The 14,994-nt window shown below is 40.9% G+C and overlaps 1 protein-coding gene across 1 annotated transcript in view; it reads left to right on the top strand.

The window, feature by feature from the left end:
• Window positions 1-14,994, top strand: part of IGSF11 (immunoglobulin superfamily member 11) — a 293,205-nt gene that overhangs the window by 241,077 nt on the left and 37,134 nt on the right. The window contains exons 2-3 of the mRNA XM_053705844.1: window positions 7,033-7,196; window positions 11,952-12,159. Of these exons, the coding sequence (XP_053561819.1) occupies window positions 7,059-7,196; window positions 11,952-12,159 (346 nt within the window). The 5' untranslated portion in view covers window positions 7,033-7,058. The remainder of the gene's footprint in view (window positions 1-7,032; window positions 7,197-11,951; window positions 12,160-14,994) is intronic.

Raw genomic sequence — 14,994 nt, 5'->3', positions numbered from 1 at the left:
TTGAATGAGAGTGTGGTGTGTGTGTGTTCTATGAGCGTGTGTTGGGTTATATGAGTGTGTGTGTTTATTGTATTAGTGTGTGTGGTGTTTGTGTTTATTGTATGAGAGTGTGTGTGTTGCATAAGAGTGTTTGTATCATATTACCTTTTCTCTTGTAAGGTGTATCCAGTCCACGGATCATCCATTACTTGTGGGATATTCTCATTCCCAACAGGAAGTTGCAAGAGGACACCCACAGCAGAGCTGTAATATAGCTCCTCCCCTAACTGTCATACCCAGTCATTCTCTTGCAACTCTCAACAAGCTAGGATGTTGTAGGAGAGAGTGGTTAAATATAGTTAGTTTATTTTCTTCAATCAAAAGTTTGTTATTTTTAAATAGTACCGGAGTTGTGCTATTTTATCTCAGGCAGTAAATAGAAGAAGAATCTGCCTGAGGTTTCTATGATCTTAGCAGGTTGTAACTAACTGCTATTCTCATATATGTCTGAGGGGATTACACAGATGAGGTAACTTCAGCGAGAGAATGGCGTGCAGTTTATTCTGCTATCAGGTATGTGCAGTTATAATTTTTTCTAGAGATGGAAAACACTAGAAAATGCTGCTGATACCGGATTAATGTAAGTTAAGCCTGAATACAGTGATTTAATAACGACTGGTATCATGCTTACTCCCAGGGGTAATACCCTTATGATATTGCAATATAAACGTTTGCTGGCATGTTTAATTGTTTTTATATATGCATTGGTGATAAAACTTTATTGGGGCCTAGTTTTTTCCACATGGCTGGCTTAAATTTTGACTAGAAACAGTTTTACTGAGGCTTTCCACTGTTATAGTATAAAAGTTACAGTTGGTGCAGTTAAAATTACAAACTGTGACATCCAGCTTCCCTCAGGAGTCCCCTGTATGCTATAGGACGTCTCTAAAGGGCTCAAAGGCTTTCCAAAGTCGTTTATTGGGGAAGGTAGGACCACAGCTTGCTGTGGCAGTTGGTTGTGACTGTTAAAAAAAAAAAAAAAAAAAAAAAAAAAGAAAAAAACGTCTATTTCGTTTTTTTGATCCGTTTTTTGAACTAAGGGGTTAATCATCCATTTGCAAGTGGATGCAATGCTCTGCTAGCCTATTACATACACTGTAAAAATTTTGTTTGATTTACTGCATTTTTTCACTGTTTTTCAAATTCTGACAAAATTTGTTTCTCTTAAAGGCACAGTACCGTTTTTTTATATTTGCTTGTTAACTTGATTTAAAGTGTTTTCCAAGCTTGCTAGTCTCATTGCTAGTCTGTATAAACATGTCTGACATAGAAGAAACTCCTTGTTCATTATGTTTAAAAGCCATGGTGGAACCCCCTCTTAGAATGTGTACCAAATGTACTGATTTCATTTTATGCAATAAAGATCATATTCTGTTTTTAAAAAAAATATCACCAGAGGAATCTGACGAGGGGAAAGTTATGCCGACTAACTCTCCCCACGTGTCAGACCCTTTGACTCCCGCCCAAGGGACTCACGCTCAAATGGCGCCAAGTACATCTAGGATGCCCATAGCGTATACTTTACAAGACATGGCGGCAGTCATGGATAATACACTGTCAGCGGTATTAGCCAGACTACCTGAACTTAGAGGTTAGCGAGATAGCTCTGGGGTGAGACAAAATGCAGAGCATACTGACGCTTTAAGAACCATGTCTGATACTGCCTCACAATATGCAGAAGCTGAGGAAGGAGAGCTTCAGTCAGTGGGTGATGTTAATGACTCAGGAAAGATACCTGATTCTAATATTTCTACATTTAAATTTAAGTTTGAACACCTCCGCGTGTTACTTAGGGAGGTTTTAGCTGCTCTGAATGACTGTGATACCATTGCAGTGCCAGAGAAATTTTGTAGACTGGATAAATGCTTTGCAGTGCCGGTGTGTACTGATGTTTTTCCAATATCTAAAAGGTTTACAGAAATTATTAATAAGGAATGGGATAGACCAGGTGTGCCGTTCTCTTCCCCTCCTATTTTTAGAAAAATGTTTTCCGATAGACGCCACCACACGGGACTTATGGCAGACAGTCCCTAAGGTGGAGGGAGCAGTTTCTACTCTAGCAAAGCGTACTACTATCCCTGTCGAGGACAGTTGTGCTTTTTTAGAGCCAATGAATAAAAAATTAGAAGGTTACCTTAAGAAAATATTTATTCAACAAGGTTTTATCCTACAGCCCATTGCATGCATTGCCCCTGTCACTGCTGCTGCGGCCTACTGGTTTGAGTCTCTGGAAGAGGCTTTACAGGTAGAGACTCCATTGGATGACATACTTGGCAAACTTAGAGCACTTAAGCTAGCCAATTATTTTATTTCTGATGCCATTGTTCATTTGAATAAACTAACGGCTAAGAATTCTGGTTTTGCTATACAGGCGCGCAGAGCGCTATGGCTTAAATCATGGTCAGCTGACGTGACTTTAAAATCTAAGCTACTTAACATTCCCTTCAAGGGGCAGACCCTATTCGGGCCTGGTTTGAAGGAGATTATTGCTGATATCACGGGAGGAAAAGGTTGTGCCCTTCCTCAGGACAGGTCCAAATCTAGGGCCAAACAGTCTAATTTTCGTGCCTTTCGAAACTTCAAGGCAGGTGCGGCATCAACTTCCACTAATAATAAACAAGAGGGAAGTTTTGCTCAATCCAAGACGGTCTGGAGACCAAACCAGACCTGGAAAAAAGGTAAGCAGGTCAAAAAGCCTGCTGCTGCCTCTAAGACAGCATGAAGGAACGACCCCCTATCCGGTAACGGATCTAGTAGGGGGCAGACTTTCACTCTTCGCCCAGGCGTGGGCAAGAGATGTTCAGGATCCCTGGGCGTTGGAAATTATATCCCAGGGATATCTTCTGGACTTCAAAGCTTCCCCCCCCAAAAGGGAGATTTCACCTTTCACAATTATCTGCAAACCAGATAAAGAGTGAGGCATTCTTACACTGTGTACGAGACCTCCTAGTTATGGGAGTGATCCATCCAGTTCCAAAGGAGGAACAGGAACAGGGTTTTTACTCAAATCTGTTTGTGGTTCCCAAAAAAGAGGGAACCTTCAGACCGATTTTGGATCTAAAGATCTTAAACAAATTCCTCAAAGTTCCGTCGTTCAAGATGGAAACTATTCGTACCATCCTACCACTGATCCAGGAGGATCAATATATGACTACAGTGGATCTAAAGGATGCTTATCTTCACATTCCGATACACAAAGATCATCATCGGTTTCTCAGGTTTGCCTTTCAAGACAGGCATTACCAGTTGTAGCTCTTCCCTTTGGATTAGCTACAGCCCCAAGAATCTTTACAAAGGTTCTAGGGTCGCTTTTGGCGGTCCTAAGGCCGCGGGGCATAGCAGTAGCCCCTTATTTAGACGACATCCTGATACAGGCGTCAAACTTCCAAATTGCCAAGTCTCATACGGACGTAGTACTGGCATTTCTGAGGTCGCATGGGTGGAAAGTGAACGAGGAAAAGTGTTCTCTATCCCCACTCACAAGAGTTTCTTTTCTAGGGACTCTGATAGATTCTGTAGAAATGAAAATTTACCTTGACGGAGTCCAGGTTATCATAGCTTATAAATTCCTGTCGGGTTCTTCATTCCATTCCGCACCCTTTGGTGGCTCAGTGTATGGAAGTAATCGGCTTAATGGTAGCGGCAATGGACATAGTGCCGTTTGCACGCTTACATCTCAGACCGCTGCAACTATGCAGGCTCAGTCAGTGGAGCGGGGATTACACAGATTTGTCCCCTCAACTGAATCTGGACCAAGAGACCAGGGATCCTCTTCCCTGGTGGCTATCTCGGGTCCATCTGTCCAAAGGTATGACCTTTGCAGGCCAGATTGGACTATTGTAACAACAAATGCCAGCCTTTTGGTTGGGGTGCAGTCTGGAACTCCCTGAAGGCTCAGGGATCGTGGACTCAGGAGGAGTCTCTCCTTCCAATAAATATTCTGGAACTAAGAGCGATATTCAAGGCTCTTCAGGTTTGGCCTCAGTTAGCAACTCTGAGGTACATCAGATTTCAGTCGGTCAACATCACGACTGTAGCTTACATCAACCATCGAGGGGGAACAAGAAGTTCCCTAGAGATGTTAGAAGTTTCAAAAATAATTCACTGGGCAGATATTCACTCTTGCCACCTATCAGCTATCCATATCCCAGGTGTAGAGCACTGGGAGGCGGATTTTCTAAGTCGTCATTTTTTTTAATCCGGGAGAGTGGGAACTCCATCTGGAGGTATTTGCACAACTGATTCTCCGTTGGGGCAAACCAGAACTGGATCTCATGGCGTCTCGCCAGAACGCCAAGCTTCCGTGTTACGGATCCAGGTCCAGGGATCCCAAGGCGACACTGATAGATACTCTAGCAGCGCCCTGGTCTTTCAACCTGGCTTATGTGTTTCCACCGTTTCCTCTGCTCCCTCGACTGATTGCCAAGATCAAGCAGGAGAGAGCATCGGTGATTCTGATAGCACCTGCGTGGCCACGCAGGACCTGGTATGCAGATCTAGTGGACATGTTATCCTTTCCACCATGGTCTCTGCCTCTGAGACAGGACCTTCTACTTCAGGGTCCTTTCAACCATCCAAATCTAATTTCTCTGAGGCTGACTGCCTGGAGATTGAATGCTTGATTTTATCAAAGCGTGGCTTCTCCGAGTCAGTTATTGATACCTTAATACAGGCACGAAAGCCTGTCACCAGGAAAATTTACCATAAGGTATGGCGTAGATATTTTAATTGGTGTGAATCCAAGGGTTACTCATGGAGTAAGGTCAGGATTCCTAGGATTTTATCTTTTCTCCAAGAAGGTTTGGAAAAAGGATTTTCAGCTAGTTTCTTAAAGGGACAGATTTTTGCTCTGTCTATTCTTTTGCACTAGCGTCTGGCAGATGTTCCAGACGTTCAGGCATTTTGTCAGGCTTTAGTTTGAATCAAGTCTGTGTTTAAACCTGTTGCTCCACCATGGAGCTTAAACTTGGTTCTTAAGGTTCTTCAAGGAGTTCCGTTTGAACCTCTTCATTCCATAGATATCAAACTTTTATCTTGGAAAGTTCTTTTTTTTTTTTTTTTTTTGGTAGCTATTTCCTCGGCTCGTAGAGTCTCTGAGCTATCTGCCTTACAATGTGATTCTCCTTATCTGATTTTTCATACGGATAAGGTAGTCCTGCGTACCAAACCTGGGTTCTTACCTAAGGTGGTATCTAACAAGAATATCAATCAAGAGATTGTGGTTCCATCCTTGTGTTACACAATCTGGAGGTGGTCTGTGCTTTAAAGTTTTACTTACAAGCTACTAAAGATTTTCGTCAAACATCTGCTTTGTTTGTTGTCTACTCTGGACAGAGGAGAGGTCAAAAGGCTTTGGCAACCTCTTTTTCTTTTTGGCTAAGAAGCTTAATCCGCTTAGCCTATGAGACTGCTGGACAGCAGCCTCCTGAAAGGATTACAGCTCATTCCACTAGAGCTGTGGCTTCCACTTGGGCCTTTAAAAATGAGGCTTCTGTTGAACAGATTTTCAAGGCGGCGACTTGGTCTTCGCTTCATACTTTTTCAAAATTTTACAAATTTGATACTTTTGCTTCTTCGGAGGCTATATTTGGGAGAAAGGTTTTACAGGCAGTGGTTCCTTCCATTTAAGTTCCTGCCTTGTCCCTCCCTTCATCCGTGTACTTTAGCTTTGGTATTGGTATCCCACAAGTAATGGATGATCCGTGGACTGGATACACCTTACAAGAGAAAACACAATTTATGCTTACCTGATAAATTTATTTCTCTTGTGGTGTATCCAGTCCACGGCCCGCCCTGTCATTTTAAGGCAGGTAATTTTTAAATTTAAACTACAGTAATCACTACACCCTATGGTTCCTCCTTTCTCGACTTGTTTTCGGTCGAATGACTGGCTATGACAGTTAGGGGAGGAGCTATATTACAGCTCTGCTGTGGGTGTCCTCTTGCAACTTCCTGTTGGGAATGAGAATATCCCACAAGTAATGGATGATCCGTGGACTGGATACACCACAAGAGAAATAAATTTGTCAGGTAAGCATAAATTGTGTTTTACAACATTTTCACGTTTGACTACAATCAGGAATAACGTACGTACACATTTAAGTCACTTTGCCACAAATTGCTGCTATCTTGTTTTATATTAGTTCAGGAAATGTTCAGACCAAGCATAAAAATAGGGTCACTAAGGTATGTGGTATCATTGCACTGGGTCTTCGGGAAAACAAAGTTGAAGAACCCTACATTAGAGCATACAACTTTTGTATTACAGAGCCTAGATAGCTCTGGTGTCGATAACACTCATTTATAAAAAATAAAAAACATACCTACTGATTTTTTTTACAGGCAATCACAATTATAATACATGGGGATTTTTAAATTAAATAATTTGATTTTTTTTGTTTAAACTGCTAGCAAAGGGGTTAAAGACATAGGTAAAGGCTGCAAGTGTATCAAGTTCTTAACAGGACACGGCCAAAGCATCAGCTACACAATCTGCCAAACTCTGGCCATGTTCTGCTTGTGAGGCTGTATATATTGCAGCTTTGAGTGGAATGTTACCTATGTAGTGGAATAATACATAATTCTATAGATTAGCAATGCAAACACTGAGATACTATAATTAAATAGGTATTGTCAATTTGTATGAAAAAATCCCTTTATATACAGTACATACAGCGTAGAGAAGCACTTTGCAACTTTTGGGAGGATTTTTTAAAACTTTTATTTAGATAATTGTGTAGTTCTCAAAGATGTCACCCACCTGAGCAATAGACTTGTTTTGTTCCAGAAATAAGACAGCTTTACATAATTTGATACTGGCGAGAGGCGATTAGTTCCTCGATAAGTGCTGTATGCTGTGTAATGTAACATTGTGCCAGTGGTAAAACTGCCAGGTGAGCAGATTCCCAGTACAGGAAGTCTTACACTGTGAGCGGACAACAATCCTCAGAGGTTAAATGAAAGCACATTTCATGTTTCATTCTTTTTTTGTAGGTTTTGTGACTTCGCTTCAGGTCATTATGGACAAAGAAAACATCCAGGTGGCCAGGGGTCAGTCAGCTGCACTTTTCTGTACTTTTACCACCAGTGCAGCCCTCACTAATCTCAACATTATCTGGACGGTGACTCCTCTCTCCAATGCCAACCAGCCAGAACAGGTGAAATGCCACCTAAGTGCTAAATATAAAAAAATGCCCTTCACTGATTCACTTCATTTAAATGTACACACACAAATATTGTGTTACTTTATCCTAATATTGTTGTGAATTAACAAAACATACAAAGGGGTTCTATGCACATTAGAGAAATGATGTCACATTTATATCTATATACATCACTGCTGTTATAAAATTGTTATACACATTAGAAAAATACTGAATATAAAGCTTTGCATACTGTGCTGATGTTAGTGTTTGCAACAGCAGCTAGAAAGTGACTTAAACAGCAGATGATATCATAGACTTTGCATTTTGTTTTTTTCGCTGGTTTCACAATATAAATTGTCATTGTAAATCCCATTGTAATAGCTGCTTTTTGTTTAGAGAGTAGCCTAAATGAAACATTATTTAAAGGGATGAAATGCATGAATTTCAGTTTTAAAAAGAATACTTTTTGCAATGTACTTTTATTAGCAAACATGCTTTTATTAAAAGTTATTTTTTTTTTTAGTAGCATATGCGCATATGCTGTGATTGCTCTGTGCACCAGCATTCAAACACCACACCTGAGCCAATTTTGACTTTTTTACTTTCTACATTTAAACCCTATTGTAAGTCAAATGTACACACATAAATTATATATTGGGTTTTTTTTCCTCAGGCCCAGCAGATTCACAATATACCATTATTATATTTATATTTCACGGCATGTGAAACAGCTGCGGCAAAAAGTGCAAAAAAATATGTATATTTCTGCTTAGATTTTATTAAATAATATTGCAACAGGCCAAGTGACCAGTGCTGTTACTGTGATCACCTGACTAAATTGTCATCAAGGGCAGCCACGTGTGAAATAGGTGCCCATACAGGCTTTTGGGGGTTATAATATAGATAGGAGAGGCCCCATTGTGCAGTACAGGAATAAAAGCACTTTATTTCTTGCAAGGTGAATACTTTTACCACAGTTTTTTTTACCGCAGTGCTCACATGACTATACAGACAAAATATAGGGACTTGTCTACTAGAAAATAAACTTTATTAGGGGTCTCTAGACATAACAGATATTTTTGAGAGAGCAGACAATTCTCTTTCAAATAAGGGGTCTCAGAGGTTTGTAGCTACTCAGGGAGCTGAGATCTAAAGGTTTGAATAATCTCCCCATCCAGCTCTCTTGTAACTTCCTAAGCTTCCTGGTTCTGCCCCCTTTGTGACATCACCACGTGGCCCACTAGGTCACCAATGATCCCCAGCCTGTAGGGCAGTGGATCACGTAAAACAGCTCATAACGGGTAAAAAGAACAAAAGACAGGGGCTTAATAGAACTACTGAGATTAGAAAATATCACAAGCCCAGGGACTCTCTGAGGCCTATTTATGAAAGGTCTTGCGGACCTGATCCGACAGTGCGGATCAGGTCTGCAAGACCTCGCTGAATGCGGAGAGCAATACCCTCTCCGTATTCAGCATTGCACCAGTAGCTCAGAAGAGCTGCTGGTGCAACGCTGCCCTCTACTGACTCGCGGCCAATTGGCCGCCAGCAGGGGTGTGTCAATCAACCCGATCGTATTCAATCGGGTTGAATTGCGGCGATTCCTGTCCGCCTCATCAGAGCAGCGCTGCTTCATAACTGGTGTTTCTGACGAGTCTGAAGACTCACCAGAAACACGGCCCTTCAAGCTCCATACATAGCTTGATAAATGGGCCTCTCTATATGAATCATGAAAGTTTATATTTGACTTCCATGTCCCTATAAACTGCAAGCACCTGTTAATAAAGTAAATAAATAATATTTTTTTATTGCAGTGGTATTTTTTATTTTATTATTTAGAAATACGTTACACATACTGTGGGGCCTATGTATCAAAGGTCTTGCGGACGTGATCTGACAGTGCGGATCAGATCCGCAAGACCTCGCTGAATGCGGAGAGCAATACGCTCTCCGTATTCAGCATTGCACCAGCAGCTCACAAGAGCTGTTGGTGCAACGCCGCCTCCTGCAGACTCGCGGCCAATGGGCCGCCAGCAGGGGGTGTCGATCAACACGATCGTACTCGATCGGGTTGATTTCCGGCGATTCCTATCTGCCTCATCAGAGCAGGCGGACAGGGTTATGGAGCAGTGGTCTTTAGATCGCCGCTTCATAACTGCTGTTTCCTGCGAGTCTGAAGACTCGCCAGAAACACGGGCCCACAAGCTCCGTTCGGTGCTTGATAAATGGGCCCCTGTGTGTATTAGAAACCATTATATTTAGTATTTTATGTAACGTGTATCTGTTTTAGCCACTCGTGCTTAGTACAGCAAAGAAGAACTGCACATTTTTAAAAACAAATTGCTTAGAATTTGTATTATTAAAAGTACTTTTTATTATTATTGTATATGGCTTTGAATATTGACAGGAAAAAATAGTATATATTTACCATGGCTACATATACGATTGCTTCATAAGTTCTACTGCTAGATGTAATATTTAATATGAATAAATAACAAATTTATTTTCCAAAAGGATATCATTAGCTCACTTCAAAGATTCCTCCTATGCTATTTCCTCTATATAAAATTAAATTTACCCCAAAATTAGTCATGGTTTGCAGCAATCAACTCATCATTCCTGTTTCCCCTGAGAGTTGCATTGTTTTTTTTACCATCTGTACTTGAGATTATGGGGCCGATTTATCAAGCTACGAATGGAGCTTGATGCCCCAGTTTCCGCGCAAGCTTTCAGGTTCGCCGGAAACAGCAGTTGCTCTAAAGTGGCGGACATCAATCTGCCCGATCCTATACAATTGGCCTGATTGACACCCCCTGCTAGTGGCCGATTGGCCACAAATCTGCAGGGGGCAGCATTGCACAAGCAGTTCACAAGAACTGCGTGTGCAATGATAAATGCCAACAGTGTATGCTGTCGGCATTTATCGATGTGCAGCGGACATGATACGCTACATTGCATCATGTCCACTCTCACTTTAATAAATTGGCACCAGAGTGTCATTTATTTACCTTCTAGTCACATTGAGCCTATGTCCTACAGTCCATTTATCTTTTATCTCCTGGTTTCCCCTTGTGACCACTGGTTTCCCCTTGTGACCACTGGTTTCCCCTTGTGACCACTGGTTTCCCCTTGTGACCACTGGTTTCCCCTTGTAACCACTGGTTTCCCCTTGTGACCACTGGTTTCCCCTTGTGACCACTGGTTTCCCCTTGTGACCATTGGTTTCCCCTTGTAACCACTGGTTTCCCCTTGTGACCACTGTTTTCCCCTTGTAACCACTGGTTTCCCCTTGTGACCACTGGTTTCCCCTTGTGACCATTGGTTTCCCCTTGTAACCACTGGTTTCCCCTTGTGACCACTGGTTTCCCCTTGTAACCACTGGTTTCCCCTTGTGACCACTGGTTTCCCCTTGTGACCACTGGTTTTCCCTTGTGACCATTGGTTTCCCCTTGTAACCACTGGTTTCCCCTTGTGACCACTGGTTTCCCCTTGTAACCACTGGTTTCCCCTTGTGACCACTGGTTTCCCCTTGTGACCACTGGTTTCCCCTTGTGACCATTGGTTTCCCCTTGTAACCACTGGTTTCCCCTTGTGACCACTGGTTTCCCCTTGTAACCACTGGTTTTCCCTTGTGACCACTGGTTTCCCCTTGTAACCATTGGTTTCCCCTTGTAACCACTGGTTTCCCCTTGTGACCACTAGTTTCCCCTTGTAACCACTGGTTTCCGCTTGTGACCACTGGTTTCCCCTTGTGACCATTGGTTTCCCCTTGTGACCACTGGTTTCCCTTTGTGACCACTGGTTTCCCCTTGTGACCCTGCCCAATATCACCCAGTCCCATCATGAAAATGTAAAAACTATACCAAGATCTCTAAAAGTTTCCTGTGTAATTGTTGAGCACCAACCAGTTTCCACAAGAAACAGTTATTATTTTAGAAATGGTGTGAAAAAGTTATATCCATGCAATATATTTATCTTCTAGAGAACACAATAGTGACAGCTGCAGACCCTCAACCATCCAGCATTTTGTAAGATAGTTACAATGTAAGAATTCTGCCACCACTGTCCCTACCACAGCTCTTAGGTGTCCTGGTTTCCCTTTGCACCCAGTAACACTTCAGGCTTCTTCCACTGCAACTCCATCTTAACTCCTCCCTAGCCCATTGTGACTCCACCCACAAGAAGCCAGATCTAAACCCACAGGTCTCCCTGCATCAGGTCCCAACATTTCACTTTTAATGGCCCTTTAACTGGCTATTAATGACACTAAGGAGAGGGATATTACAATTGTTGTATCAGACAAGAACAAAACCAATATGGAAAAACTATAATTACAACCTCAACACAAAGGAAATTTGTCTGTTTTGTTGTGGTATGAAGTGTTGTTGGATAGAGTGAAAGGTGTATCCAGGAGCAGGGCATGTGTTTTTTTGCGTGTGGTTGGGATTTTTCATTTGGGGAAGCCAAATTCAAAGAGTTTATTGGCTCTGTGAAGTATCTTGTCTGGCAGTCAAAGTTGTCCTATTTTTTATTTTAATTTTATTTTCTTTACCTGTTTACACTTTTTTGTGCATATTGATTTTTTTTAATTGGTTTGTTCTATAAGGTGCTGAAGGTGATTTTGCGATGCCGGTGTGCTTCACAGTGTAACTTATTCTCTTCACCAAGAAATGAAAAGTTATGCGCTACATGCAGCTGCATTGATTGTTGTAGGATAACGATGACACATTTTCATGGCTTATTGAATTACTGTTTTTTTCCCCCTAGGTTATCATATATCAAGGGGGGCAGATATTCACTAACGCAGCACAGTTCAATGGACGTGTTGGATTTATGCAAACGATGCCGAACACCAATGCCTCAATCTATATTAACAACACCCAGCTGTCTGACACCGGAACCTACCAGTGCATGGTTAATAATCTTCCTGACCGCGCCCTAAGGAACATAGGGGTTGTTGGATTTACCGTTCTAGGTGAGCAAAGATAATACAGGAACAGAAACTCATGTAACTAAATAGTTCAAAATACAGTTGTAATCAGGCTGTTAATTTGGAACCTTTTCTCCACACTTTTGCCAGTAGTGCACACACCTGATACCTTTGTATATATACTGTTTGGTTGGATATATTGTCTGGCTGATAGTATATAGAGTAGATAAATGCAGACATTTTTCCTGATATAGAATATTGTGTCTGTAAGATATGTTGCAGTGACATTATGTGGCTTCTGCATTGTTGACCCATGAACCCCTTGGGAATTAAATTATTTATAAGGTACAGTATAATCGCATTAGTAAGAATGATAGTCAGATGCTATTGTATTTAATTTAATAACGTGTAGTATATAAATAATAAAGTAATGAATTTACATGGTTTTATACTTATCATTTCCTTTCCAAACATTTAAATGTTGTCTTGGCTCTGCTGATTTTTTTCAGTCTTTAAAGGGACATTATTCACTAAATAAATGCTAGATAGCATGATATAATTGAAGCATACGTTAGCCTAAGAATAAAATGCAGATTCATTGTTTTACAATTATATTAGTTGTTAGAATATTGAAAAAATAAGTGTATAATTTTAGTGTCCATAAAGATGTAGGAGCTGCCATGTTGTAACTTAGGCTTTCTTCTCTGAGGCCAATTAGGAACAGTTATAAAAGGGTCACTAGAGTGTGCAACCAATGGCTGTGTGTAATATAGAAAGGAGTCTGCATTTCCAGTTTGATCTAATTTGCTTCATTTTCTTGTTATCCTTTGTTTAAAGGGTAAGTTCAGGAGCAGCAAAACACTACTGGGAGCTAGCTGCTGATTGGTGGCTGCACATGTATGCCTTTTGTCATTGGCTCCCATGATGTGTTCACTAGTTCCCAGTAGTGCATTTCTGTTCCTTCAATAAAAGGATACCAAGATAATCAAGCAAATTTGATTATTGAAGTAAATTGTAAAATTGTTTAAAATTGTATGCTCTGAACCATGAAAGAAAAATTTGATTTTGTGTCCTTTTAACAGGAGTTGGAATGCCTACAATGTCCCGATTAAATCACAGGAAATTTGGTGAAAGTAAAAATGAATCATATATTGCAGAGTTATTTTACTACAAAAAATGAACTCCTTGTGCCAATTAGACATAGATCTATGTCATGCGGTACATAGCCCATTATACAACATAGCATAGATCCACGGACGACCTTTAGCCAGCCAATGCAGCCTCGGTTCTCTAGTGACAACAAGAGTGGCTGTTCCTGGGCTGCAGGCATCTGTCTTCAATCAGTGCACCGTTACCTTATGAGAGCAGATTTCCAGATCATTACCGACAGTGATACTGTCTGTAACAATCTCCGTTGGGAGATGTGGGAGGGTGGCCCAGCGGCAGAGGGGGAGGAGGGAAGGTGGGGGGAGGGACTCTACACTACAGAAACATTTTTTGAAGGGAGAGGGAGGGATGAGACACTAAATTACAGAAAAGTGGGGAATCATAGGTTGGCCCTATATAATGATCAGGAGGAGGGGGAGGTGGAGGGGACCCCTGCACTACAGGAAACAAAAAATATATACCTATAAACTGGGTACTGGCAGACAGCTGCCAGTACATAAGATGGCTGCCACCAGTGAAGGGGGAGGGTTAGAGAGCTATTTTGTAGGGATCAGGGAGGTGGGAGAGTTGAGGAGGGATCACTACACTGCAGAAAAATAATAATAATAATATAAGCCCTAAACTGCATACTGGCAGACTGCCAGTACCTAAGATGGTGGTGGTGGGGGGGGAGTTTGGGAGGGATCAGGGAGGTAGGATATGTCAGGTGGGAGTATAATCCTTACTTTAGAATACTATTACCCTTGTCAGCTAACTATCCCCTTCATTGCCAGGAATTTCAGAAGTGTGGTGCACAGCTGCAATAGAGGCCTTATAATTACCAACAAGCAAAGGCAAAGCCATATATGTCTGCTATTTCTGAATAAAGGGGATCCCAGAGAAGCTTTTGCACTTATTTGTGTTATGACTGCACTATAAATAATTTCAGTGAGAAACCCAAAGTTAGTGAAAAGTGAACTTTTATATGATCGCATTAGGTGGCAAAATTGTGTTATGAATAGGCCTAGATCAATACCTTGGATTATCTACGTAAAATATATATATAGTTTTGACAGGTAAATAAATGGAGAGAGCAAAAATTCTAAAAATTCTCCTGTACTTTGAGCAAGTTTTTCTCTAATATTCACAGTACTGAAGAGGTTAGATATTTATAAACATATTTGTACTACAATCTCAAAGTGTTTAATGTCACTTTAACTGAAACTAAGCAATGTTCTAATTTTTACAAGCCATGTGCATAGTTTTTTGTCTGTGCAACAATATAAAAACCGAACATTTTTGCACCCTCAGTTCTCCCAAACTAGCGAATCATACGAATACAAGCTTTAATTTCACTAATAGCTTTGACAGTATTTGTTGTAGCTTGCTATGAAAATAACTTGGCGGTAAATAATTTGCTTTTAAACATATAAGCTACCTACTTTTAAACGTGTTGATGTACAGAAATGAACAACAACAACAACAAAAACATCATTGGTGTGATTGCTGTGCTTCTGCACAGGGGTATAAATAGTGGATTAAATACATATTTTAGCACTAGAGAGATTACGTTATTAGTTCCTCATAACAATGACTGAATAAACTGCATTCAGCATTAAAATGTGTGTAGTTATCAGGTGACACTTTAGTTATATGTAGCATCATTGGGTAAAAATGTCACATTATACAAAGAGAAATGTTACAATAAGAAACGTATGTGTGAATCACATGGGG

This window comes from Bombina bombina, chromosome 3 (genome assembly GCF_027579735.1).
Source record: "Bombina bombina isolate aBomBom1 chromosome 3, aBomBom1.pri, whole genome shotgun sequence".
NCBI lineage: Eukaryota > Metazoa > Chordata > Amphibia > Anura > Bombinatoridae > Bombina > Bombina bombina.
This window is presented reverse-complemented; position numbering and strand designations above follow the sequence as displayed.